Below are 27,375 nucleotides of genomic sequence, written 5' to 3'. Positions count from 1 at the left end.
CAGCACGACAGAGGGGCCCTCCCTCAGGGGACACATGGTACCTGTAGGTGATCCTCACTTCAGTTCCGGGCTCATCCTGCTCCCAGATCAAAGCGACGCTCTCCGGGGACTTCCGAACATGCTGATCCAAGCAGTTGACTGCACAAAAACAGGTTCATGGACATTACACTTGGTGCCACTGGAGTCGGAAAGGGGAGGGTCAGGTTTGCAGTGGTTTGCGCTGCTCTCACTGGGGTGGACCCTTCCCTCATCAGAGGCGGGTTTCTACTTCCTTGCAAGGAGAACGGTGATAGAGCCCGCAGAAACGAGGTGGTCACTACACAAAGATGACCTCGCAGGTACAGGTGACCCCTGGGAATGCTCTGAAGCAGGTGCTTCACACCAGGAGTCCCAACCCCGGCCCCCACCCAGGGGACCCTGACCCAACTGGCCCCGTGGTTTTCAAGGCTCCCTGGCGGTTCTAACGTGCACGGCCAGGGCTGAGTGCCGCAGGCTGGGCTGTGGGAAAGAAGACTCGATGCAAACAGGGCGCCCCAAATCAGTGCGCGTGTGTGGGGTGGGCTCTCATGTGGTGGAGGTGCGATCCAGGACAAGGGCCCACATCCCTTCTCAGGTGTCCAGCCAGCACCCTGCTCCAAGAAGTGATGCAATGATGGCAAAATGCCTTTCTAGTTTTCCAGGAGGCTCTGCTCCCTTCCCCTCCATTACCCAAGCTCAGGTCACATGACTGCCCGCAAAAACAGGTCAGTTGTGCTGGTTTACCGTCAACCTGAAGATTAGTAGGATCATGTTCATTGCTAACCTCCTATTCACCACCACTGGCTGGACTTCAGGGTGAGCTTGGCTCTGGCCGGTTTGTGCCAGAGTCCCTTCCAGCCGGCCCTCGTGGCCTGTTTTCATTACGCACTTCCCCATCAGCAGAGGAATAAATACCACAAACAGCTCTGGGGGCAGCAGCCATTGCTCACCTGGTCTTCAGGGTCACCCTCATGTCCAGGTACATACATTTTTCTTTCTTTTTGGGGCAGTTACTATCTTCTCCAAATCAATCTCCTCCTACATAAATGGGAGATGCACCCACTGCTGCATCTAACTCACAGGGCTGGGCCAGCATCAGGTGGAAGGCAGCACTGAGGTACTACCACCGGAATCCAAGGCCAACTACCACCTGATAATCACCCTGCTGCGAGTTACTACAGATATTTCCTGATGGAAAACCATTCTGACCAAAGTCATGGGAGGCCCTCCCCATAACAGACCACGTGATTCCCATAATCCTCAACAGGGTGAACTCACATGAAAACATTTACAAACTTTAGCTTGTGTGTGTGTGTCTGTGTGTGTCTGTGTGTCTGTGTGTGTCTGTGTCTGTGTCTGTGTGTGTGTGTGTCTGTGTGTGTGTGTGTCTGTGTGTGTGTGTCACATTTTTCCCTCTCAGGTTATTTTATCTGTCATTTACTCTTACAAATTAAAAAGTTTCATTTCAACTTTCTGGCTCCTAACAAGTATATAAATTATACCTCAAAAAATTTAATAAATAAAGATAGATGTCATGGGCAAAATTACTACTTGCACAGGAAAGTTCTTTGAATGACTAGAAAAATAGAAGAGAAAAAATGCCAAAAAAAATAGAAGAGAGGAAAGCAGGAAGGCAAACTGAGAAGGGGCTTGGTGGCAAAACCTGGATTTACACAATAAACCCAACATCAATGTGTGTGTCAGTCTGGTCCAAAGTTTAGAAATCAAGAGTTTTCACACTAAAACCACAGATTTCTGGCTTCTCTTGAACAAGCAGCAGATGAGGCCATACCCTCGCCTGGCAGCTGAGGTAGTGACCACTCTCAGCAGGGGCGGATCCCGTCCCCTCCCCTCACTGGCTGTGCCGAGTCTGCTGAAGGCCTTCCTGCCTCGGGGCCTTTGCACAGATTCACCCTGCCTGGGGTACACCGTCCCACCCTCACCACTCCTGCCCTTCATCTGGTGCCCACCCTCCCACAGGTCCCAGCCTACACGTCCTCACTCTGTTATAGAGCACTTCTCTTCCCTTGGACCTCATGCCTCCCAGACTCTTAACTCTTCCTGCAATGTATCCAGCTTGCTGCCCCTCTGTGGGCAGGGGCCAGATGCCCTGTTCCTGTTTGGACACCTGCAGCCTGACCCGGGGCTCAGAGCAGAGGAAGCACCTAAGCTATGGATGACGGATGGACCTCCCAAGTCCCTGAGCTGGAGGGCAATGTGGGGTCCAAATGACACCAGGTTGGCCCCATGCCCAGGGGAGGGAAGAGACCTCTTCTCATCTTCATGGCTTAGTCCCTCAAGAAGTTTTCTTTTTGGTCTAAATTAGGGCTTCTAAATTCCCCAGGATCCCCAGAGGACTTATGAGCATGTAGCGAAGCCCCACCCTAAGTCTCTGACTGAGCAGGTCGGGGTGGGCCTGAGCATTTCACTTCTACCAAGATCTGACATGATGCTGTGGTCCAGGACCACGCTCACACAGGCAGACATACGCACACATGCACTCACGTCTACCTGGTACGTATATTCCCAATTCCAGGGGGGCTTTCTTTTTCCAATGGGGACAGGAGTAATTAAAGACTCTTGTGAGCTCTGTAAGACATCTGGCCACGCCTCCACTGGATGGCGGCCTGGGGTCATGGTTAAAACCATGCTCTAGAGCCAGGCCACTGTCCAACCACTCGCTAACCGCTAACTGCAGACTCGCTTGTTTATCTCTAAACAGCACCGCTAAATCTCACTCTCCTAATCTGTGGTGGTGGTAATGGTTCCAGACTCTAGGAGTCACGGTAGTAATTAGATGCCACTGGAGTTTTCCTGCCATGGGGTTAGATGTTGTGGCTGTGTCCCCAAGGGAAACACAGTTCACAACTGCCATGGACAACACTCAGATGACACAGCGCCCAGAGAAAAGCACAATGCAGGGTGTGGGGCGACATGGCTCTACAATGCCATGTGTATGTTGGCTCTTAACACGTATGCATGGCTCCCGCTATTGCCTCAACAGCAGAGAGGAAAACAAAAGAGGAAGGAGGAAGGGAAGGAAACTCTTACATCCCCCATTTAAAAAAAAGTCTCCACCCAAAGAACTGGGCAGTGAGACAAGGCAATTTCCTTTCCAAGTATTTCCAAGAAGAGTTGGGCAAGAAGAGAGTGCAATTTAAGGCTTGGCTCAAACCGGACCTCTTATGTCAAGCCTTTTCCAAGTTTCCCAGCACACAATGATGTCTCCCTCCCACCACACCATTCAGCGCTCACTCATCTTCCCAGCTCGCTAAACCCTCCCCCATCCGGGTCAGAACGTCCCTGCAGGCAGAGACCATGTCCCTAAGATTCCTTCAACACGGGAGGGGGGCAGGGGATGGTGGAACACACTTCCTAATTCTCCCCTTAGCAGCTGTAAAAACCTTGAGAACGTTCCCCAGAGTGGATCTGCTCCTTTACTGATCTGCGGTCCATCTCATTAGAATGCAGGCTCCGAGGCACTGGGGCATTTTCTGCACCGTTCACCACCAAACATGAGTTGGAGCCTTTATTTCCACATCTGTACAAGGGGGCCACCAGACACTTCATGTTGGTGTCACAGGTATGATGGGAGATGAAGCATCATCTCATTCACCTAAGGACAGGTCTGCACCCAGGCCTGTCACAGCTCTGCAAGCAGGTAAGCTGGTGTGTGTGGTAGGTTTGGGTTTGTTTTTAAGAAAAGGTGATGAGAGGGTCATCATTTCCATCATAAACATGTACACACAAAGGCAGACATTTTCATTCAACAAACTCTTGCTGGTTGTTTAAATGCATCCCTGCCCCTCCCCACTTTACAGAAATTCAATTTTAATCCGAAGAGATAAGGGAGTTAATATTCACAAAAGAACTCACAATAGGTTTTGTTTAAATAGAAAACCTCCTTGGTACAATTTGAGGTATTATATCAGTCACAAAAATTGTATTTGCCAACTTTCCAGAAGCATCTGCTATTTAAAGTAAGTCGCGTCTCTAACAACTGGGGAGGATTCAGACTTTTCTGAGGGACGCTCCTTCTGAGACCTGAGGTCATGTGTCCACTTAGAGTTCCTTGAAGGACCTGAGAGAGCTACTTCAGTTGCTGGAAGGACCATGCAACGCGGGAGGCAGGCTCTTGCCATCTCAGTGTGTCTGCCATCTGAATTATTCGAGGCACATCATGAAGAGGAGAGAGCTACAGCGAAATGGTTTCCACTGCTGCAAGGAACGTTCTCAAAAGCGTCCAAGGAATCTCTGTGTTCAATGCTTAGTTAACAACAGTGTCTCTATACCCGAGCTTGAAAGTAAGAATAAACACACTTGTTTTTTAAACTCAGACTCAAAGGAGAGTTTAGTTTTGTGTTTTGAAAGCAATGCGTCACTACCCTCCAGTTCTGCACTTGCAACTGCCTGACATCTCGGTGTTTATACCCAAGGAGCAAAGACAGCTGTTGAGCCCTACAAGGGAAAGAGCCAAACTTCAAAAGCTGGAAAGAATCCTTTTCAGAACGTGGCACTGCAGGGGGGGGGTGGCTTTACCTCCCCAACCCAGGGCCTCTGACACCACGACCTACCCACCCCTACAACAATGGCCTGGCTCTCCCAGGATCCAAGAAGGGCTTTCAGAGCCACATCAGCCACCTGTGTGCCCTCCCCAGCCTGCTTCCTGGAACAGGCTGATCAGGTGGAAATCCCCATGGTCCCGTTCAGAGGAAGCACAGCAGGCTTAGCAGCACTGATGAACACCAGGTTCAAGGTCACAGCCTCCTTCCAGGATTCCTTAATAATTAACAAAGGCCAGTGACTGGGTGAAAGGAATGTTCTAAAGACAGTGCAGAGTGCTTTAGAAGTGTTTTCTCATTCAATGGTAACAGCAGCCCCAGGTGTCCCCAGGTCACCCGGCGCTGGTCAGAAGCCTAGCAGCCTCTGCCTTGGTCTCTGGGACCTCTGGCCACCAACGACCCTGGGTCTAGTCACCACCCTGTGAGAAGCCCCTTGTTGGTGCTTTGGGCCACAGCTCCAGCTGAGCCCAGCCTGCAGTTCAGGCCCCAGACCTGGGAGTCAGCAGCACGTAGATGACTAGAGTCACGTCGATGACGGAGAGCAGAGGCAAGCCACTGCCAGCCCTGTCCAAAGTCCTGACCCATGGAATCCGTGAGACTAATAAAATGGCAACAATAGGAACTGTAACAGAATTCAGTTACCCACTATTCTCATGTTACAGAAGAGGAGACGCACGAAAGAACAGTTAGGGGAGAGAAGGAGGGATAAATTGGGAGATTGGGATTGACTTATACATGCTACTATATATAAAATAGATAACTAATAAGAAGCTACTGTATAGTGCAGGGAACTCTATTTAACACTCTGTAATGACCTATATGGGAATAGAATCTAAAAAAGAGTGGACATATGTATATGTATAACTGACTCACTTTGCTGTACAGCAGAAGCTAACACAACACTGTAAAGCAACTATACTCCAATAAAAAAATTAACTAAGAAAAAAGCACTTGGCAAGACTTTAAAAAAAAAAAAGAACAGTCGGGAAAAACAAGGATTCAAACCCAGGTGTGACTCCAAAGACACACCTGGAACGACTCAACAGTACAGAACCACCCACAGACTCTTTTTGTTTGTTTAACAGAGTTGTCTCTGTTAAACAATTCCCAATTCTGCCCACTTTAGCAGGTTGGACATAGGTCAGTGGTTCTCAGCCTCAAGTATGTATCAGGAGCACCTGGAGGACCCACCCCTGGGTTTCTGGTTCTGGCCACCTAGGATGGGACCTGAGGACTTGTATTTCTAAAAAGTTTGCAGGTCGTGCTGATGCTACTGGTCCAGGGACCACACTTTGAGAGCTGTATGTACAGACCTTCCTGAAGGGGTAAAGGGACTTTCAAGCGATGCTCCTTTGGAACAAGCCATCATCACACAATCGTCACACAGACAGATCATGCCAGAACACCCCACCCAGCCCACAACTTTCTAGTGGCTCCCAGGGCAGCCATGGCTTGGCCCGGTCCTTTTTCATACCATCGTCTCTGTGATTTGCAGACACTGGCGAACAGCAGAGATATTCCTGACACATGAGTGGGTTACATACACATTTGAGGTGAGAATACGGCTGAAAAGCTGTTTTTCTATAAGGCAGTTTTCAGTTTCTGGCTAAGGTAACCATAAAGGAGAAATAAGTGAAGAAAAAGGGGCAGAAGAGTTGCTTGCTGCTGCACCCTGACCCTGAACTTGACCCTGACCAAGTGAGGCTCTGGAGGCCCTGTCCCATTATGTCTGTCGTTACCCATCCCCCCCACCCCCCCACCCCACCCCCCAACCCCCGTCTTATCTGAGACTGAAAGGTGGCACATGTTCAGAGTCAACCTTGAATGTCCCGCAGCCTCAGGCCTCCCAAGTCCAAGGCAGCTTCCAAAGGAGCTGCATCGTTTTGCGCCGTCCCTCTGCACTCAGCTCTCCCCCATCCAGGGTGCATTCCGCCAACCCCGCAAACCTAAGGGTTTGGTTTTTTCCCAATAGTTCAAGGACACTTGCTGCTGACTCAAGTTTAGAGAAAACACTTCTCTACTGAGTCATTTTTATTAAACCAGCAAAGCAATATACCATATAAAAAAAATCTGGTCTGAAGTTCCCTTAAGTTTCTTTGTTTGAAAAATAACTGCAAGATACTACCTATAATTCTATGACTACTTCTGAATTTCACAAGTTGAAATCACTACGACTTATTGGTCACCAGTAAGTGCCAGGCCCGTTCCATCACTCTATGTGCCTTGGCCTCACAACTAGTCCCTCAGGTGGGCATTACTGCCTCCGGCCTACACAGGAGGAGACTGAGGCTCAGAGGAACAGAAAAAATGGGCCAGTAAATGGTGGAGCCTGGGAGATTCAGACCCCACTGCCCAGTTCAGGCCTTGGCCACCAAGACCTACAGATCCTTTCCTTAAACACCCCCTAGATCTCACCTATCCCCAGTTACCCCCTTCCTCCTTGACAGGCAGCCCCTCTGACAGCTCCACCCCAGGCCTAGCCTGCCTGGGCCCTCCCTCACTTCCTGGGCCTTCTCCGCTTGCTGGGCAGGGGGTGGGTGCAGTGCACCCTTCCCCACCCCACCCCAATCCCAAATCTTGACAAAAACAGTAGTGGATCCAATCTCAGCAGACACCAGAGGACTGACTGGTGGTGGAGCTGGCTTCTGGGATCTCAGTCGCACGAGGTCTAAAGCCAGCCCCGTGGGTCTTGGGGGCGAGGGTGAAACTGAGCACTGGGAGGCCCCACCATTGCCTCCTTCCCGCCCGCGGGCTGACTCCCGCTGCCGGCCGGGCTTCCTCCTCCCCGCCACCCGCCACGGCTCGATTTGTTTACACGAGCAGGGCTGCTCCCCAGGCGGGTCCCCGGCCGGGACCTGGCGGTGACATCGGCCAGAAGCTTTTCGGTTCTGTCTCTGGCGCCGGGGCGAGAGCAGGTAGTCCTGCTCCTGGAACCCCTCACCGCCTCCACCGCGGCCCGGCGCGCTCGCCGTGCGGGACGGTGGGAGCCCCAGTTAAACTTGGGGGACGCCGGGTGCCCGAGCCGGGACTGGGGAGTCGGGCCGGGCCGGGAGTCTCCGGGGCTAGTGGTTGGGGGCGGGGTGACTGCGCAGCTCGCCGGGGTCGAGTCCCGAACGCTGAGGAGGGAGCATGTGGGGCCGCCGCCGGCTGGGCTCGGGGTCCCCTCGGGCCGCGTGAGCTGGGGCGCCCCAGCCCCCAGGCCCACTCACCGGACACGTTTAACTGGCCTCCCAGGAACCAGCCGATCCTGCCGCTGCGGAAGTCGCAGTCGCTCACAGTGTGGTAGGGGGTGTCCCACACCAGCACATCCCGCGCCAGCGGCCCCCAGAAGGCTGCCGGCTCGCTGGCGGCCAGCGCGATCCGCTCCTGGTACGAGCCGGCCGGCGCGGCGGGGGCGGAGGCGCTGCCCCAGAGCCGGGGGGCCGCCAGGCCCCGCGCGCCCACCCCGCGAAGGCCGCCCAGGAGCCGTACGACACCGCGGCCCAAGCAGCTCGCCGCCATCGCGCCTCAGAGCCCCGCGCGGCTGTGGCAACCGTGCCCTCGCGTGCCCGCGCCCAGCCCGTCCCCGCCCCGCCCTCCGGCCAACGCCCAGCCCAGGCCCCACCCTCCGGTCAACGCCCCGGCCAGGCCCCGACCCCCGACCCCGCCCTCCGGCCAACCCCGGGCCCTACGGGTCCCAGTCTGAAGAATCTACCCGCCCCACCTCGTCCCACCTCGCCTCTCTTCTCCCACCCTAGAGCGGAGCCGGGAAGCGAGAGGGAGCAGCTGGGGAAGTGGTCCCAGAGCGGGCTGCCGGGGTTTCAGTTGGTGCGTCCTCAAGCCCCGACGGCTGCGCCGCGCGGGAACCTGCAGATACGCGCGCCGCGGACGCAGGCTCTCCCGGGCGCCCGGAACTGTCTGGCGTGGGAGAGAGCCGGCTTGGTCGGCCTCAGGAGACCGACGGAGCGAGGCCCTTAGGTGGGTCCGAGGACCACCAGTTAGGTCAATTCAACATCTCAGAGGCTGAAGGCAAAGTATTCATCCTTTTGGGCGCCCTTGCGAGTGAACCCTCTAGCGGCCTGGTCGGCCTGTACCCGTCCCCCGCCCCCCACCAAGATGCCCACACACATAAGCAAACCCTGTGGGCTATGAGCTGGTCCTGGGCGCAGGAGGCTGTGGGGACCTGGGGCGGTGGTCTGGGGTCCGGTGCTTTCATGTGGTAGAGAAGTAAACGCTCCACTAACCGTAGCTGATTTGGAACCCTGGGGAGTTTTCGCTCATTGCTCCAGCATCTGTGGCCTGGGTTCAAAACCCGACATTTCTAGCTCTGTGACCTCGGGCGAGTTCCTTAACGTCTCTGTGCCTACACCACCTCCACTAATGAACTCACTGAGTGCCCCTTCCAGGTTGCATGTTTCAGACACCAACTCTTTTATTCTTATGCAGCCCTGAGGAGGGGGAAACAGGAGTGATACCTCCTTCCCTGGGCTGTACCCAGGAAGCCCAGTAGTGGGGGTGGTGTTCTTGTTGTCAAGCCAGGAAAGATAGAAGGGAACCCACAGAAACTTGTCTCAACCAGACTCTTAAATATTACAGCACCCACAAACTAAATACATAATAAATAAGGTAAACAGAAGGAAAAGGGTAGTTTTGAAAACTGGTTGGTTGAGTTCTAGGCTGGGAAACCAGTGATAACTAGCACTAGACATGGGCCCTGCTCAGTGCCAAGTGCTCGACCTGCATTTTTCACTTAATTTAAAAATTATCTAATGCTATCAAGTCCCGCCCACTCTCAACTCCTGAGTGGAAAAAATGAGGGCACTGAGCCCTAAGAAATAGGTACATGGTGGGCAGAACCCTACTCCCACCTCAATTTCTGCTTCACCACTTGGCCTGAATCACCTTTTTAATAGAATAAATAAAATTGAAATAGGGAAAGACCATAACTGTGGCTGGGGGCCCCAAAGATGGCCATCAACTTCACCCCCTTGTGTAAGTGAGAAGCTCCCCCTCAAGTGGGCAAGCAGTGCTGCTCTGACTGTCCCAGTCCAGGCCCCGCAAGGCCACAGCTGCAGCCCCTGCTGTCCTGGAACCCAGCTGCCATACTGTAAGCTCTAGCCTTCTGGAGGAAGAGGCCCCATGGAGAGAATGCTACTAAATGCAAGTCCGTGTGCCTGATGCCTGTAAGGCCAAACAATCTCAAAACATCGGAGTTTGGAGCAGAGAAACATTTATTGCAGGGCCATGCAAGGAGACAGGTGGCTCATGCCTTAAAAACCCTGAAGTCCCCAAAAGATTTCAGCAAAGCCCTTTTATAGGAAAGGTGAGGGAGGGGCGTGGTTAGTTGTTGCAGACTTCTTGGTGTCAGATCCTTTGTTCTTGAGGTTAGGTCATGGCCAGGTGATGATGTTCCTATAAAACCTCCACCAAAACAAATGTTATTCTCTGTTCTGACAAGAACGGGAAGGGGAGGCATTTAGTTCTGTCTCCCTGCCTCCTTGTGGCTTTTAACACTTAACAAATCCCGTAAGCAAAGCAACATCATTACCCTTCATTTTACTTGTTCAAGGTCCCAAGGCTTGACTTTCACCCTCCAAGGCTAAAAGGAGGGGGTGCATGCGCCGGCCGGTTACCTTACCTGGCAGCATTCGTCCAGCACCTAGTCTGGCTCCTCCTGCCAGTGCCCAGGCCCGACTGAAGAGGGAGATCTCAGCTGGCAGCACCCTCACGGCCAAGTACCCAGACCCTGCCCAGCCGTCATCACTGAGGGAGCCAGGTGCCCAGGACCCGGCTGGCCCTCAGGTCACCCAAAGTGGGGCCAGGTCCCTCAGACTGTGACCAGTGGAGACCACCGCCGCCATCAGGTCGCGGAGGTGGGGATGGGGGAGAGGTACGTTCTGCTTCAAGGCCTGGGCCCGGCCAGTGGGCAGCCGAGGCCAGGGCTCTGGAGCTCCGTGGGACACAGCCCCCAGCCTGTCCCCGGGCCCCCCAGGGCAGATGGCCGCAATCCACCTCTCAATTCACTCTGCCACCAGAACACCCGCCAGCTGACTGTAACAGCCACATAAAGGCGGCTCAACTGCCCCACCCCTATTACAGGAACAGTGGGCAATGTACATGGAATTGACTCTAAAGAAAGATGTACAGGGGCTTCCCTGGTGGCGCAGCGGTTGAGAATCTGCCTGCTAATGCAGGGGACACGGGTTCGAGCCCTCATCTGGGAGGATCCCATATGCCGCGGAGCAACTAGGCCCGTGAGCCACAACTACTGAGCCTGCGCGTCTGGAGCCTGTGCCCCACAGCAAGAGAGGCCGCGATAGTGAGAGGCCCGCGCACCGTGATGAAGAGCGGCCCCCGCTTGCCACAGCTAGAGAAGGCCCTCGCACAGAAACGAAGACCGAACACAGCAAAAATAAATTAATTAATTAATTAACTCCTACCCCCAACATCTAAAAAAAAAAAAAAAGAAAGAAAGAAGTGCAAAGCTGGTGTTCCCTTCAGGCTGGGTAAAGAGAAGTGATCGTGGGTACAGAAAACATTGCTGAGCCAATCAGGTGGTACAGATTGCACTTCCTGCAGCCCAGTTTACCCAGGATGAGGCCACTAAGGCCAAGGCCACCAGCTGCCTCCTGGAAGCGGCTCTCTGGGAACTATGGCAAGTAGAGCCACACCCCACCGCCCGTCTGGCCACATCCACAGAGCAGCTTCCCATGGGGCCTTGGCAGTTCTGAGAGCAGCCGGTCATCTAGGCAGCGTGGGTCACAGAAGCCCCTGCCCTTAACACGGGCAGGACCGTCTGCTGCAGAGGGCTGCAAGTTGGCAGGTGCAGATGTGGGAGGCCTGGGAGGGTTTTCAGGGGAGCTGGGCTCACTTTACGTCTCAGGCCTGATGTTCAACTCGGAGACAGCAACCCTCACAATCCTAAGAGAAGGTTGCCCTGGTCCCCACTTTACACATGCAAAAGCAAACACAGAGAGGGGACACACCCACCTAAGGCGGCACAGCTGTCAAGTGGGGGGCCTTGGCCCCCAGCGCTCACAGCTTTAGCAGCTTCAGGGTGTTTGACTTCTTAGTCAAACACATTGCTCGGAGCACTGGACCCTCCTGAGAAGCAGCTTTGTAGATACAGGTTCGGGAGACCCACCTGTCCCCCTCAGCAGACCCAGCACTGAGCCACCAGAGCTCCCCGCTCCTTGGCCCCTGTTCTCCTCACTCCCACAACTCCCTTCAGTGATGGACCACCACCCACCCCGTGTGCATGGGCCAACATGGAGGCTGTCAGCTCAACAGCAATGAACTAGACACAGCCCCTGAGCCCAAGGGCACGACCAAGGAAAGGGGGAGACAGGGAGACAGGCACCAAATCAAATGACTGAAATGCGAAGCAAAACCAATACAGAAAATCCACACTAAGAGCCTTGAAGTGGGTAGGAGGAAGGAGAGGATGCAGCTGCTGGGGGTCTGGGATGGGCTGCACAAGGGTATCAGGCTCCCTGCCCCCAGGCCCGCATTTCCCGATGTCCCCATGACCTCAGTGGCAGCGATGACGTGTGGGCACACTCGTATCCGTGGCTTCAGCAGTTGGGTCTCCAGGACCCCCACGAAGCGCCCTGTAACCCTGCACACCAGATCCCCGGGAGGAAACATGCACACAGCAGCCCCAGGGCAGGAGGGTTCACCACCAACGAGTGGGAGAGACCAGATGTGAAAACCAGAACAGACTCCAGGTGGCATAGGGCTGGCAATGGTGTCCTCCCAGAGCTGGGGACCCCCATCTGCTTAGGATGGGGCCATATGGAGCCAGCAGACCTCGGGGTGGGTCTGTTCTCATGCAGCTCTTGCAACAAGCTCCCTAAATGCCGTCAACACCAGATCCTGGAACCCCTTAACTCCCTCTAGCCCTCTGTGAGCAGGAAAGACTGAGGTGTCATCCATCCACAAACCACAAGAAGGACTTTGGCTTTTGAGTTCTCCGTGGCCCCCAGCAGACACTCCCACAGTCCACAGTGGTCAAGAGCGCCATCGGAGAAGACAGCGGCATCTCTTGTGATGTGTCTTTGGTACCTCCAGGAACCGGTTCTCTCGCTGCCCAGGTCCACAGGGACCTCACAGCCACGGCCCCTTCCGCCTCTCTGCATGGACACTTGCTGTGGCAGCAGGCCAGGGGCGATCACCAGACACAGAAGGTCCCTCTGAGGGCCAAGCTCTAGGAACTGTGAGCCGTGGCCACCGTCACCCGTGGATCAAGCCCTGGCTTCCTCCTCCGTCCACCTCGAGGAAGCCGGGTGGACAGAGGGCGCTGTCAGGGAGCCAGGACAAGCGCACCAGGCCCTCGCGCTGCCCCCAGCCCACCGTGCAGTAAGTGCCTCGGTGTTGTCATGTGCAAGATGAATGAGTGGGAGCCAGACCCTGAATCCTTCGGCTCTCGAACGCCAGGTGCTGTGTTTATCCCCATGGGGATATGGCATACAGAGTATCCGGCTTTTTCTGTTTCCGTAAAATCATAGCTTCTAAGGCATGGGGGTGGCACAGGCGTATTTAAGGGCTAATGAGCTTAAATCTCATGCCCTCCCCGCCCCTTCCCTTGTCTTTCTTTGGCTCCCAACTAGTAGACTGCCCCCTCCCAGCTAGAGGGCTGCTGTTCCCCTCAGTCTGCTGTTTCTCCTCCCACTTCAGGGCTCCAGCAGTGAAGTCATGCCTCCCTCCCCTCACCCCCGAACCCCAGCTCACTTCCTGCGGTCTCCTGTTGAAGCCGTCCCCCTAGAACCAACTGTATCCTGGACTCAAGTGCAACCAGGGATAAACAGATTTTGGTCCAACAGCTTCTGAGAATGGCAGCAGTTCTGGCTGGGAACGTTTGTATTTTGACATGCATAAAATTAAAAATTGAGGGGCTGGGCAGCTAGGGAAGGTGCTCTCGGCTGAGTCTCGGAGTTTCCTTTGAGACCGAACCGCGAGCAGCGGGCAGGTAGAGGGGGAGGATGCTTCTACTGCCAAGGGCAAGGGGCAGGACGGCCAAGGGCAACACTGCTTAGAAGAGGCGGCTCCCACACCAAGACCTCATCCTGAACAGCCTGTGGGTTTCCCACACACGCCAGAAAGCCCCTGTGGCCACTTGTCCTCGTGGTTCATCCTGCAGGTCCATCGTCTGGCAGAGGCCTGTGCAGTCCCCTCACTCTGAACCCGAGGTCCCGATGCTCAGTGGTGGCTGCCCTGTCCCCTTCATGGTCTCAGGCCAGTGGAAATCCCTGCTCAGACGCTCGTTTGGCAGTGATCGCCCTGGATGCTGGGCTCCTTGGGATCAGAGGAGGATGAGAGGTATGGAGTGAAACCAGGGAGCAGCTTCTGGGCTGGTCTGAGAGATCGGTCTCTTTTTCTGCCTGAGACAGCAGAGGCAGCTGAAAACACATCACCGTCCCTACCTGGGGCCTCAGGAATGTCTCTGGGGCTCCCCAGCCTCTCAGCTCAATCAACCCAAATGTGAGGGTTTATGATATGAGCACGACCTTGAGACAAAGGCCACGACAGGGAAGGGTCAGCCAGCAAACATGTGCTGACCGCCTGGGATGGACACCGCTTCCTCTGGGGCCGGCCCCTGGGGGTCCCAAAGAAATTAAACAGAGCCCAGCCCTGAAGGCACCAGCTGAGAATCCAGGAGGGTGTGTGTGGATTGAGCAGGGGCCCAATGAATCTGGATTGATTGATTGATTGTGGATTGATTGAATGGGAAGATGAGGGATAGAAAACAAAACAAATTTCTAGTACCCAGTGCCCATTTTGACAAACTTTAAAGCTGGCCAACACTGCCACCTAGTGATAGATTCTGCCTTTAACTTCGAAGTTGCTTCAGGACCAGCGGACAGGAAGAACACAGCGTGGGCCTCGAAGCCACGTCTCCATCAAGGGAAGTCCAGGAGCATATCCTGAACAATGGGGCCCTCATCAACGAAGGCTAGTTGCGTCCAGAACAGCCCTGAACTTGAGGGACAGACAATCTGGGGAAGGAGAGGAGAGACCTAGTATGAGCGGCAGAGAGAGATTAAGGTGGTGGACTGGGCATAGGAAATAGCGGGAATCATTTATTTTAAATGATGATAAATTGAAAAATGATGAGGCCTTTGTGTCTGAGTCCGTGTGGGCTCCTATAACAAAGTATCATAAACTGGGCAGTTTAACCACAGAAAGGGTGGCTAACGAAACAGTTACATGACTGTAGACATTTCAAAGGAGAGACGACCACCGTCGGTGGCTCAGTGGGTGGGTTGGAAGGATGGGTAGAAAAATTCCTCTACACAAACGTGTTCAAGCTGTGCTTTTAGATGTTTGACCCGCAAGTCAGGCCAGAGCACAGCCACATGCCTGCCAACAGGTGGTGCCAGCATGTTATTGGTGATGATTGATTTATTTATCCATTTACTTTGATGGAAAGGGCAAAAAGGCAGCCAGCCTTGGATGAATTTTTAAGAAGTGGGGAGGATCCAGAGAAGTCAGAACGAAACCATGGGTCTCTACCGTTCCCTTGTGATAGATACCTTTTTTTTTGGCTGTGTTGGGTCTTCTTTGCTGCACGCAGGCTTTCTCTAGTTGCCACAAGCGGGGGCTACTCTTCATTGCTGTGCGCGGGCTTCTAATTGCGGTGGCTTCTCTTGTTGCGGAGCACGGGCTCTAGGCTTCAGTAGTGTGGCACACGGGCTTAGTTGCTCCGTGGCATGTGAGATGTTCCCGGACCAGGGCTCGAATCCGTGTCGCTTGCATTAGCAGGCAGATTCTTAACCACTGTGCTACCAGGGAAGTCCCTTGATAGATATCTGTGTGGAAGCCTTAACTTGGAGGGTGCTTCTGTAAGAACAGCTTTGCGTGCCTTTCCTTGGGCCCAGATGTCATGGGTGTGATTCTGCTCTCACCAGCCGGGTAATAGATTTGGGAAAGAATACAATACACTTGGGAGATCAGTGCTTTCTGTCCTAAGGTTGTTGAACCCTTTGCATCATCGGGGAGCCCTGCACGTGGGGCGCGCACTAACAGGGACCATCAATGGTGACAGGGACACAGCACGCTTATTTTGGGCAGAACACAGCTGTGTGAGAAACTCCCCAGAGGAGCAAACTTTGGCAACATCAGAGGGTGTAGCTGAAGGTGGTCATGCACCAAAACAGGGTATGCAGCAGCCTGTGGGGTCCCTGATGAAATCCTGTGAACGGGACCTGAATGAGCAGAAGTTAACATCGGAAAACAGAGAGTTTCACAGTAATTCTCTGAGAGCAGGTCTCCCTAGAGCTATACTCAAGACAAAATTCTTGGTCCCATTCCCAGGATTCTGAAACCTTTGCAATCCCTACTCAGCTTCCAAAGTGAGGCTCGAAGAATCCCAAGACCAATATCAGATCAATGGCCCAGTGTTCTTTGGCTGCCATTACACATGTGTCCAATCATGGCATTGTACACCTCAAACGTACACAATGGTCTATCAATCAATTATATCTCAATCAAGCTGGAAAAACAGAGGTAAGGGGTCTGATGGTGTATACATCTTAATCTCAAACGGTTCGGAAAAATATAACGTGTGGACAGAGAGATGAGATGATAGACGGGTGGAAAGAGGGGCTGAGGTTTGGTAAGCCTCGCTGAAGAAAGACCCACAAAACTGTCAGCAAAATAAAATGGTTGTTTTGAACCACAGCCTTGGGGCAACTGAAGCATCTTCTAGACCCAAACATCTAAAAGCTTTATAGTTCTGCCTTTCACATTTGTCTAATCCACCTGCACATATTTTCCTGTGAGGTGTGAAACTGATGTCCATTTCATTTTTCCCCGTTTGGATAAACAATTGTCCCAATAACATATCAAACAGTGAGCCCTTTCCTTCGTGGCCGGCCTTGCCACCTCTGTATCCGCATGCGCGTATGCTCCCTGCTCTTGGGTCTGTCTGCTTCCCCAGCCAGCACTCTCAGGCCTGACCGTACAGCTTCACCCGAGTGTCCACATGAGGCAGAACAAGTCGCCGCCTCTGTCTGCTTCAAGGCTGGCTTAGCTCTTCTGGCCCTGAGCCTTATAAACTTGAGAATCATCTTAGCAAGTTCACTTAATTTCTCTGCAGCTCAGTTTCTCACCTGCTGTGAGAATAAAAAAAGACAATATGGACATGATTTGTAGACCACAGAGAATGATAGTTTTAGTTTATCGTATTTATACTGGTAAACTTAAGAAAACGACACTGATTGCTATATCTTGTTCTTCTGTCATTTCTGAAAATATCTCCTGGAGTCACGCATGTTTCTCAGGCACTGATGTGCTGCTCTTGTCACCAAAGTGCAGCGGGGGTGACACTGGTTCATAGTAGGAATCTGTCCAAATTGGCCTTGCTAAAATTATAATTTTTTAAAAATCTCCTTTTAGGCTTTTATAGCCACATTTCAGCTGGAAAGCAATTTTGAAAGCTGGAGACAATTCAGTCCTGCTGTCAGTGGTCAGATTCCAATTTGCTGCATGGTTTGAGTAAGGGCTGAAGGGGGACTGTGTGTTTCCTGTCAAGTTGGCACTTCTGTTGACCTGACAGGAGATGCAGGCAAAATACGGACTCTATCCTTAAACGTTTTCATTGTATTTTTAAATGAGATTTTGTCCTGTGTGTGCTTAGCCCTAAATTGAGAAAGAGGAATTTCTATTTTAATAATATTATTAATATTAATAATCACTATTTTATTATATTTTTACATACTAACTTTACAAAACTTAGAAAATATGAAAAAAAGACCAAAAGTATCCATTTACCGTGATCCAAAGATAAATGCTCTGAACGTTTCAAAGGAATTTCATCTGCCTTCTTTTCTTCTTTTTTAGTGTCACATATACTATTTCAAATCCTGCCTGTGGCCAGCCTGTCCCTTGGCTGGTCAGCGGCCACTCCTTTTTCTTCTTTGCTGGAAGGAGCCCAAATATACTTAGCTTTAGGGCGAGAGAAGCTTGGGGAACGCAGGTGCATTTTTGGTCTAAGCCCAACGAGGAATTCTGCCCCCTTGACTCACGATTGGTTTAGGCCCAAGAGTGACAGAAGTTCTGACCAATGGAGAGTGAGGAAGCCTGTCGAGCGCCGAGCACCCTGGCCTGGACAAACAGGACAGGCGAAGGAGGCAGAAGGACAGACCCTACCTGGGTCCCCCAGCTGCTGGAAGGCCCAGCCCAGATTTAAGTTCACCGGACAGTGCATGGTTGTCCACGTTGGGCATGTCCCTCTCCTGTGCCCAGCGGCCCCCGGGTGGAGTTCTGCTGTGCCCCTGGGACTCCTTTTTTTTTTTTTTTGCGGTACGCGGTTCTCTCACTGTTGTGGCCTCTCCCGTTGCGGAGCAACAGGCTCCGGACGCGCAGGCTCAGTGGCCATGGCTCACGGGCCCAGCCGCTCCGCGGCATGTGGGATCTTCCCGGACCGGGGCACGAACCCGTGTCCCCTGCATCGGCAGGCGGACTCTCAACCACTGCGCCACCAGGGAAGCCCTGGGACTCTTCTTAAACGCTGTTTGCACAGTGTTCCAACCGGTTATTATCCCATGATTTACTTAGTGGATCCCATGTTGCTAAATAATGATGATGACAAGTGTTCTCACTGGGGTCTTGATACTAACGGGAATGCCAGTAATCGTGTAACAATAGTATTTATTTTGCTCTTTCTCTACCATGCTGGAAACCAAGGTAAGCACTTTACTCACATCCTTCCATTTAATCTCCACGAAAACAACGGTGTTCTATTATGATCCTCATTTTATGACTGAAAACACTGAGACATTAGTGTCCTTATACATTTTAAATGGTCTATATTACTGGTTCTAGTCCCTTTCTCTTTTGCCTCTTCCTGTTTTCTCCTTTTTTAGATAATTTTGCCTAGAAATTTGTCCACTATTTGTATAGTTCTATGGCAGTTAAGTTTCTTTATTTCATTTTTATTCTGCTTTACATATCTTTTTCTACTTGTATCCTTTTTTGGGTTCGTTTAGGAGTTTTCAATCAGCAACTTTTTTTTATAATTTTAATTTTTTTTTAATTTTTAAAATTTATTTTTGGCTGCGTTGGGTCTTTGTTGCTGCGCATGGGTTTTCTCTAGTTGTGGCGAGTGGGAGCTACTCTTCACTGCAGTGCACAGGCTTCTCATTGTGGTGGCTTCTCTTGTTGTGGAGCACGGGCTCTAGGCGTGCGCGCTTCAGTAGTTGTGGCTTGTGGGCTCAGTAGTTGTGGCACACGGGCTTAGTTGCTCCATGGCATGTGGGATGTTCCCGGACCAGGGCTCGAACCCATGTCTCCTGCAACGGCAGGTGGATTCTTAACCACTGAGCCACCAGGGAAGCCCCCACATGGCAACATTTCATGAACCTCTTTCCATGTAAGTATGCCTCATTGTTATCATTTTTAGTGGCTGCATAATATTTTATTTTATGAGTGTGCTGTATGTAAGTTGCACAGGTTACTAGCTCCCTCCCCCAAACTCAAGCCTGGATAAACTAGAAAGAGAGATGGAGGCAAGAATCTGAGAACCGGCCTGAGGCAGCAGAGGGTCCAGAACAGGTGTGGCCACATCGCTCAGGGCCTGCTCTGCAGGTCCAGCGGGACAGAGAGAAGGTGACTTCCAGATTCTTCCCAGCACCTGCCCTCCCGCCGTCAGCCCCAGGCTTCAGCTGAGCTCTTGGTGCCAGAATGAATGAGAGAAGGTGGGGCTCATTGTTAGCTGCTGTTGCTGCAGTAAGGATAGGTGACATTTAATTTTCACAAAAGTCTGGGACAATCACAGGATAAGAGAAACAGACCAAAGGAAGGAAACCGTGTTTTCTCATCCGGAGAGACGGCAGAGCTAGGCCCAGCCCGAAGGGCGGCGGCGCCCATTCCCAGAGGAAGCCACCTGCTTAGAGGGTCCTCACCCTCCTTCCCACGCTTTCTTCTTCAAGGAGAGCCGTGTTTCCCCCTCAGCCTCCCCATCAGCAAGGTGTAAGCTCTGGACTCTGAACTCAGAAAAGAGAATTAGACACCGACGCTGCCCCATAGGAGTTTACAGAGCGACACAGGGTAAGTGCTGCAGCCCGAGCGTGAAACACTTGGGGTATAATGTTTCCAGGCTAATGGAGGCGCCCTCGGCAGGGCCAGCAGGAGGTGCACGTGCAGAAAGAGGGGGTGTGTGAGACACCAACACACCACAAAACGTTTATTTTAAAATAATAAATAAAGGAAAGGAAATACAGGCGAGGAAACATTCACGAAATCAAGTCACTAAAGTGCTCTCAAACATAAATTTTAAAAAACCAAGAAGCCTGGTCTGAACTTAAAACACTGTTTATAGATATTCAACAGTTGTTCAGATATGGTCCTGTGCTGTTTCAGAAGGGAAGGGAGAGAGGACTTTCTTGGTTGGAATGACAGACCCGATCAAATGACACTCAGGAGGACATAGAATCATTGCCTAACAAGAAAATGAAAAAGTCCAAAGCCAAGTTCAAGGTAAAAATGTTATGTTTCATTCATATGAGTTCTGCATGAGGTCTTCAGTATCTATGAAGATATATGATTCTCTGTAGGTTAAATAATTTTGTATTTTTGGATTCAAAGTAAGGACAGCAGACTTAACCTGTGAGTCTACACAGTATATTGAACCAAATCTTGGGATGTCTGGCAGTGAAAATGGGTTTTGGACTTAATATCCTCCCTCCTCAAGTTCTACAGAAGAGAATAAAAGTTTTACACCAAATTAACTGATTCATGTGCCTTTAAGGAATGATTTCCATTCTAGAATGAAATGGAATTTTCCATAAGTCACCATTTGTCTTGTTAAAGCAAGTGGCATTGCATTTCATCCTGACACCGGAAGAAGAAAATCCAACTGAGAGTCTTCAACAACTTTTGTCTTTTGAAAAAAGCTGGTGAGGAATGTGCATATTTCCAGCCTTTGGTGGGGGAGAGGGGACCTGCAGCCTCATAAGGTCCCCTCCTTCCCTGGCTGGAGCGCCTCTAGCCCCTCAGAGTCTGAACATCCTTGGGTACCAGACCCCTGCTGCGCTCTCTTGGTCTCCTGACGTGTGGTGCTGGAGAGATCAATGGCCACGTCTTCCAAGCCGCTCTCAGGGCTGCCTTCCTCCAAGCCCCTCTGGGGTCCTGCCTGATGTGGGCTAGAACCTTCCTTGAGATGGTCAGAGCCCCAGAGTCCTGCCAGCTTTTCTTCACTTTCTGCTTTCCTTATCATCCCTGTGGATTTTTTATGCATCCCTTGCAAAAAAGGAAAATAAATAAAAACAGATATCTCTAAATACAGCAATTAAGTCAATTTCTTCCATGTCACTGTTCTCCAAATCCCATTAGAATTTCCCTTATTGGTACCTGTCTTGGGGCTTGCAGGAGAGTCTCGTAGGTAACTCTCAACATCAGGGGTTGTAGACTGGTGTCTGCCAGCTGGACACAGCCAGCAAAGTGCCTTGTTTGGATGACATGGTGATTTTTAAATTTTTATTTTAAAACTTGTTGGCAACATTTTAAAATCAGGAGATTTACATCAAAAGTCAAACTTCCAGCTTCTCTCAAAAAGTCAGATGTCTGGCAGCACGAGGCCCAGTTTCTTGTTCGGCCACAGACCTGCGGACTCAGTAAGCTCCACCCCACCTGCTCGTGTAAACTCAGAGGGGTGGGCCCGGTTACCTGCCCAAAGTTCCCTCCAGGCTCTCCAACCCTTGAGGGCAAAGGTGATTGGTTTTTTCAGTTCCGGCACAGTGTCAGGTGGGTAGGGGTTCAAAAAGTGTTTGCTGAACAAAACCCCTCCTCCTCCCCAGCCTAAAATGCCCCCTCGGCCCCCTAATCCTAATCTCACACCCTGCCCAGCGTGCTGTCTGTCACTCATTCCTCCAAGCCCGAGTGTCTCTGGTAACAGCCAACAGACCAGTAAGGGTGCCAGCTCCTCAGAATGCCCCGCCTCAAAGCTTGGACCTCACCAGTGAAGACTGTTCCAGCACCAAGAACTAGGGGACAGAACAGCTTCACGGCAGATTATTAATGGCCAAGCCAGGACCAGGAACTGGACCTCCTGAGTCCAGGGTGCAAGGGGTTAACAGTCTGCAGGTTCACTGCCTGCGCCTTCCCGCTTCCTATTACCATGAGCTCTGAACTGTATGGTTTCCAAAACCTCTAACAGCTCTCAACATTTGGGAAACATATTTCATATAATGAAAGTGTGTCATTCCACTCATAAAACCAGGGCCTGATTGGACCTGTCTACACACTGCCTACGTAGTTCCAATGAAAAATAAGGCATCTGATCAGAGTCCAAGCCTTTGTAATTCATTAAGAATCGGATGTGATATTCTGGGCCTGAATCTGAGTAAATTTACATTGCTTGGCTTGGCAACGGCCACCGGGCATGCGGACCCCCAACATCTCTGGCAGGACACGGCCACGGGACCCTCTTCCTTACCCAGGAGCCAGGGCACACAGGAGCCCAGCAGGCTGCCCTCCGCGGAGCCGAGGACTGAGTCGGGCAGCGGGATGCAGTGTCGCACCATCGCCCCGTAGAGCCCGTACTCAGCCATCACGCTGCTGCCGTCCCAGCGCTTCTCCCGCTTCCGCCACTTGGCCCGCCGGTTTTGAAACCAGACCTGGATTGAGGCGGGAGGGGAAGCAGAAGGGCTTACGGGAGGAGACCCCAGCACAGAGGGGCACAGGTGCACCCTCTTGGGGGCACCTGGGACCCAGGCCTTTCTCGTGGCTCGCAGGACTGGTCGTGCTGGGTGATCGGGACCAATTTCCACCGAGGTTTCCACGGAGCCAGGGATGACAAAACAAAATCAGAGTATCCCACAGTGTGTAAAGAAGTCGATTTTTACACTGATGGGAGCAGCTCACCAGGGCAATGGTCTCTTCTAACCTCGGTTGTTGGATTGCTTTATCTTAATAATAGTGTCGATTATTGTTAAGCTGTTTAAAAAGACTGAGTGGCATATCTTCTGACCTGGCGAGGATGTGCTGTCAGCACAGAGGCTGAGGCACACACAGGACGGCTTTCTATAAAGACAAAGACCAATCCTGTGTGCCTGTGAGTACATGTTCCAGGGCCAGATGTGCATATGGCATGGGGGCAGTTTGCAGAAAAGCCTCGTCAGGCTATTTACACTGGTTTCTTTGAGGGTTTGCAATGAAGTGATAGTCATTTTTTCATTAATATCCTGACATAGTTTCTAGATGCAGCGCACACTGTGTAATTTTTAAGAGTGATTTAATAAAAGGAAAAAAGGCTTGAAGGTTACAGGGGTCATCCTCTCTAAATGAACACAAAGGAAAGCTCTAGCATCTAAGTAACCTGCGGTTTGGGTGCGGAGGGGGAAGTGCTGGGCTGTTTAGAGGTGGCTGTGGGCTGACTCACTGCTTGTAAGGGCAGCATGTTCTCTGTGGTGTCTCTGGGTGGTGGGACCTGCACCTGTATTCGGTCTTCGGGGAGTTCGGTCTTCACGGCCAGCATTTCCCGGGCGTACACATCAGGGTAGTGGGCCTCGCTGAAGGCCTTCTCCAGCTCTTCCAGCTGGTAGGCGGTGAAGACGGTCCTGGAGGGAGACCCGAACACACACGTGGGCACATGTCCACAGGAGACTGCAAGGCTTCCAGACTCAGAGGACCCCATGCCTGGCCCCTCTTTGTCTACTTCATGAAAACTGGATGCCCCACCTCTGAATGATTAGCCTCTGGAAAGTCCACAATTTAATTCAGACCAAACAAAGTTCTTTAGGTCTTTTTTTCTCCTCAGTGAATTCCATCAACTCATTCTAGGAAGACCCATTTTAAAGGCCTGCAAAATTGTATCTTTAAAATGCTACCAAGGCTGACCTGCAGCCCCCTGGGAATTGCAGAATTACATTCCCAAATGGCTACTGAGCCCTTCCCGCCGCTGCCCTAATGCAGGGCCAGCTGATTCTCAGGCACTGTGTCCCAAGGAAAGGGGTGAGGGCAGGTACCTATGCCTCCGCTTCTTCCTCTTGCCGGGGGCGGGGGACGTCTTCAGGTCACTCCTGTCTTCACATGGGCTGTCCTCATCTGTGAGCACAAGGAGAGAGGGAGGACTTTCAAGGTGAGCGTATTTTTCACTTTGTTTTCTGGATTTTACTTTGAGTACTGACGCTGTGAACCTGCTGGGGATGTGAATATTTACAAGTTCGCATTTTTCACACCATGCTCCAGGTGCTGAGCTTAGCACTGCTCGTGCATTATCACCGTTCTTCTCCATAAATTAAAAGGACTCCAAGGCAGCTGCTTTTATTATTCTCTTTTTACAGAGGAGGAAACCAAGGCACAGAGAGATTAACTAACTTGCCCAAGGTCACACAGGTAGTCAACAGTGGGGTTGGGATTCAAACCCCAGACTGTGTGAAGCCAAAGCTACTTGAACACTAATTGCATTTCCTGTCCCTTCAGCTTCCAAATTCATCCCCTTCCTTCTGCCTCTAACTCACCTTCCTCATCTTAACCAATACACCAACATTTCTCAAAGGGAGGACAGAGGTTTGTGACATCAGACCCTCATCAGAGCTGGCCCCCTGCCCTGCTGTACCGATTCCAAACCTCTGGAAGTGGGATCTGGGAAATTCATTCTTGGCAAATGTGCCCTGATGATTCATAGATGGCAGGTGAAATAATTTTAAGAACCCAATCCACTATGCTTTATCTTTTGAAATCCATTATATCAAAAGATCTAGGTTGAAAGGAAGGTTAGAAGACCAAACTATTGTCAGGTTCATTGTTAAAAAGCATATTTGCTTCAAGACACTAAAAAGTGAATTAAGAAATGCAAAAATAGTAAAATAATGTCAGTTTTACTCCTACATCAATTACTTCACCAGAAAAATTGGATTATAATATTATGCTATCCATGCTGTCCAATCTGGTATACCAATAGATATATAAGGTTATTGAAATGTGGCCAGTCTGAATTGAGACCAGCTGTAAATGTGAAATAGTCAGTGGATTTTGAAGACCTAATACCCCCAAAAGTAAACATTTTTAGTGAAACAACTAATAGGGGGGTTCATTTGATCTTATCTAGACACTCATGAAACAAAGTCTTTTTAGAGCTGGGTGGACGCTGGCCTGCCTGCTGATCCCGTCTGCTTACTTTTTTATTTTTTTTGCCTCGCTGCGGGGCATGCAGGACCTTAGTTGTTCCCGGACCACCGTACCTGCTTCGGTGGAAGCGCAGAGTCTTAACCACTGGACCTCCAGGGAAGTCCCCCGCCTGCTTCCTTTAATCAGCAGTGGAGACCACTACACTCTTTCTGCCTCGGCTGCCTGGATGCTCAGCTCTGCGGTCCGCTACATAGTTTCTCTCTGTCCACCCCTTCTCGTGTAATTCTCCATTCTCTTCCCCCACACCCCAAACCTCTCGATTTCTCGGCCCTGTCTTTGTAGATTTCCATTGCTCCCTTCTGTTCCCCACAATCCACCCCGACTTCTCTAAGGAGCTGGGCACAGCTACCATAAGACGGGCGAGCTCGCTTCTCACGTGCTGGAAGGAGGGGAGAAGCGCAGTACCCAGACTCGCTTTTCAGCACAGGGAGGACAGTTCCAGGCCTCCGCCCCGCGCTCTCCAAGAGCCGGACAATTCGTCAATCAATTCAACAAACCCTCCAGCTCTGGCGGGCACCGGGTTCTGTGCCACTGACGAACGAGGCAGGGCCAGGCCTCCCGCCCTCTGCCGTTCCCAGAGGCCGAGCCTCGCGCGGGCACGGGGGAAAGGCCCCCGGAGACCGCGACCGGGTCGCTGAGACCCCAGGGTGGGTCCAGACCGGGTGGTGGTGGTGTCCGCGGGACCAGACCCGGAGGAGAGGTCAGGGGCAGAGGGCGCGGCTGCGAGAATGCGTTCCCCGGCGAGGCCACGCTCTGGGGTCCCGACTTCCCTAGATCTGGGGGGCTGCGTTGGGCTTGGCGGGGCCCCGGAGTGTCACCCTGCGCGCCCGAGCCGAGGGAAGGGACAGGAGTGGCACGGACTGGCCTCCTTACCGGACGTCGAGACGCTCTCGCTGCGCTTCGGGCGGGCGGCCGGGGTCGGCGGGCGGCCGGGGACTCGCGGGGCGCTGGGCTCAGGCCCCTCGGCCGGCAGGAAGGGCACGTCTGCAAGGAGGAGGCAGGGCGCCCGGGCGGCCGCAGGGGGCTGCGCGCCGAAGCCGCAGAGGAGGCCGAGTCCCAGAGGGAGGGCCCCGCGCGCCAAGCAGGAGCCCCAGAGCCGTGGACCCGCGCAGGGCGCGGCCGCGGGGCCTTCGCAGCCGGATCCCGGCCCGGGGCCAGCAGGTGCGGGCAGCTCAGCCTCCAGGCCCAGCAGGTCGGTGATGGCAAAGCCCCGGGGGCGCGAGCCAGTGGGCGGGCCTCCGGGCACCAGTGCCCTGCTCCTGGCACGCCCGTCGGAAAGCGCGTCTCGACCGGTCATGGCTTCTTAGGCGGCGAGGCTGGACCCTCTCTCGGTAACCTTTGCGGAGGGGGCGCAGCTCTGAGGACGATTTATAGAGTCGGGCGCCAGGAGGGCTCCAATCAGCGGGGCGCGGATGCGTCACGCCTTGGACCCCGCGAGATGGGGACGCCACCAGTTACCCTCCCTTCGGTCGCCGCCCTCCCAGCTGCGGTGCCCTCAATCAGCTCCCTCTCCCCTCTCCTTTCCAGTTGTCCCCCTGCCCACCCCCACTCCCGTTCTCGGTGGGAGGAAAATAGGCAGCAGACAACTCTATTCCTAGAATAGAGTCGTCCCCTCCCTAAACCTCTACTCGGAAAGCCGCAGGCTCCAGATCCCGATTCTGTTCTCTCCCCTTCCTGATACTCCGGCGGAGGCCCCGCTCGCAGTCTCCCTGAAGCCTCCCTCCCCGCATCCAGTCACCCATTAAGACCAAGGCCCCATTCCCAGCCACACTCTCAACACTACCGATATGACCCCCTCCAGCCCTCCAACGCCACCGCTGGAGGCAAGGCCTTCCCCGAAAATCCCCAAGGGGAAAGGAGTGGAAAACGTTCATTTAACCCGTGCCCACTCCAACTCCAGCCAAACCCACCCCAGCGTTCTAATGGCCGAGCCGTCCGGGTCGCAAAATTCACACACTGAAGGAGCTGAAGAAGAAGAAGTAGAGAGAGGCGGGAGCGGCCGGGCCGGGCCAGGGCGTCGGAGAAGGGCGCCGGGTTTTGCAAACTGCATTACAGGAGGTCCAGTGAAATCAGAATTTCAGATGAACTGTGATTCTTTTAAATTATAAGTGTGTACCAGTATTTTATCTGGCGACCCCTAAGTGGGGATGGTAAATTGGAAAATAGGGCCTGTCTACTGGGACCCACCCCTCTTCATAGAGGCTAACAAATTATTGTCAGATTTTATGACTATTCAAAGAAAGCGTGATTTTCACGTGCAGCGCCCATATTTGTTAAAGTGGGCGCGAAACGAAACACGTGGGTAAACCTCTCCTGGCTCGCGCTCCGAAAATTTGAGCCCATCCAACCTGAATCGCTCGGAACCCTGAGCCCACCCTTCTCCAACGCGGAACCCGGGAAGCAGAATCTCTCAGTCCCGCCCCTGAGGGCGAGCGGCCAGGCGGGCGCCCAGCGAGGGGTGCGGCAGCTCTCACAGCGCCGCGCGGACGCCCCACGGGTCTCTGCGCGCACCATCAACACAGCCGGATCCGGAGTCGGACCCCGAGCCGAGCGGGGACGAGCCCGAGCCGAACCGGAACCCGAGCCGAGGAGGAACCCGAGCTGGAGCCGAACCCGGCAAAGTGGATCTACAGCTGGCTGCGCCTCGGGGTGGATCCTCTGCAAACCTGAGGATTAAACGAGGGGC

At 52.7% G+C, this 27,375-nt stretch overlaps 2 protein-coding genes across 5 annotated transcripts in view; both read right to left on the bottom strand.

Annotated features, from left to right (window-relative positions):
- Window positions 1–8,125, bottom strand: part of ACSS1 (acyl-CoA synthetase short chain family member 1) — a 41,895-nt gene extending 33,770 nt beyond the window's left edge. Inside the window, exons 1-2 of one of the 3 annotated variants that reach the window (XM_032607171.1) lie at window positions 7,790–8,125; window positions 42–138 (exon numbers count right to left, since the gene is read on the bottom strand). In XM_032607171.1, the coding sequence (XP_032463062.1) occupies window positions 42–138; window positions 7,790–8,081 (389 nt within the window). In that variant the 5' untranslated portion in view covers window positions 8,082–8,125. The remainder of the gene's footprint in view (window positions 1–41; window positions 139–7,789) is intronic. The other 2 variants (XM_032607168.1, XM_032607169.1) reach the window with 2 other exon arrangements.
- An 8,532-nt stretch (window positions 8,126–16,657) lies between these two features.
- Window positions 16,658–26,017, bottom strand: VSX1 (visual system homeobox 1). Of its 2 annotated transcripts, XM_032606605.1 has the most exons (5): window positions 25,563–26,017; window positions 23,525–23,603; window positions 22,993–23,116; window positions 21,994–22,174; window positions 19,729–20,798 (listed from the first exon to the last, which is right to left on the bottom strand). In XM_032606605.1, exons 1-5 carry the CDS (start codon window positions 25,984–25,986, stop codon window positions 20,509–20,511), a joined length of 1,098 nt encoding a protein of 365 aa, XP_032462496.1. In that variant the 5' UTR covers window positions 25,987–26,017; the 3' UTR covers window positions 19,729–20,508. The 2 variants fall into 2 exon arrangements, with proteins under 2 accessions (XP_032462497.1, XP_032462496.1); XM_032606606.1 differs by lacking the exons at window positions 19,729–20,798; window positions 21,994–22,174 and adding an exon at window positions 16,658–16,672 and having other exon boundaries at window positions 25,563–25,986.
- Between the last annotated feature and the right edge of the window lie 1,358 nt (window positions 26,018–27,375).

Source organism: Phocoena sinus, chromosome 15, assembly GCF_008692025.1.
Source record: "Phocoena sinus isolate mPhoSin1 chromosome 15, mPhoSin1.pri, whole genome shotgun sequence".
In the NCBI taxonomy this organism is placed as follows: domain Eukaryota; kingdom Metazoa; phylum Chordata; class Mammalia; order Artiodactyla; family Phocoenidae; genus Phocoena; species Phocoena sinus.
This window is presented reverse-complemented; position numbering and strand designations above follow the sequence as displayed.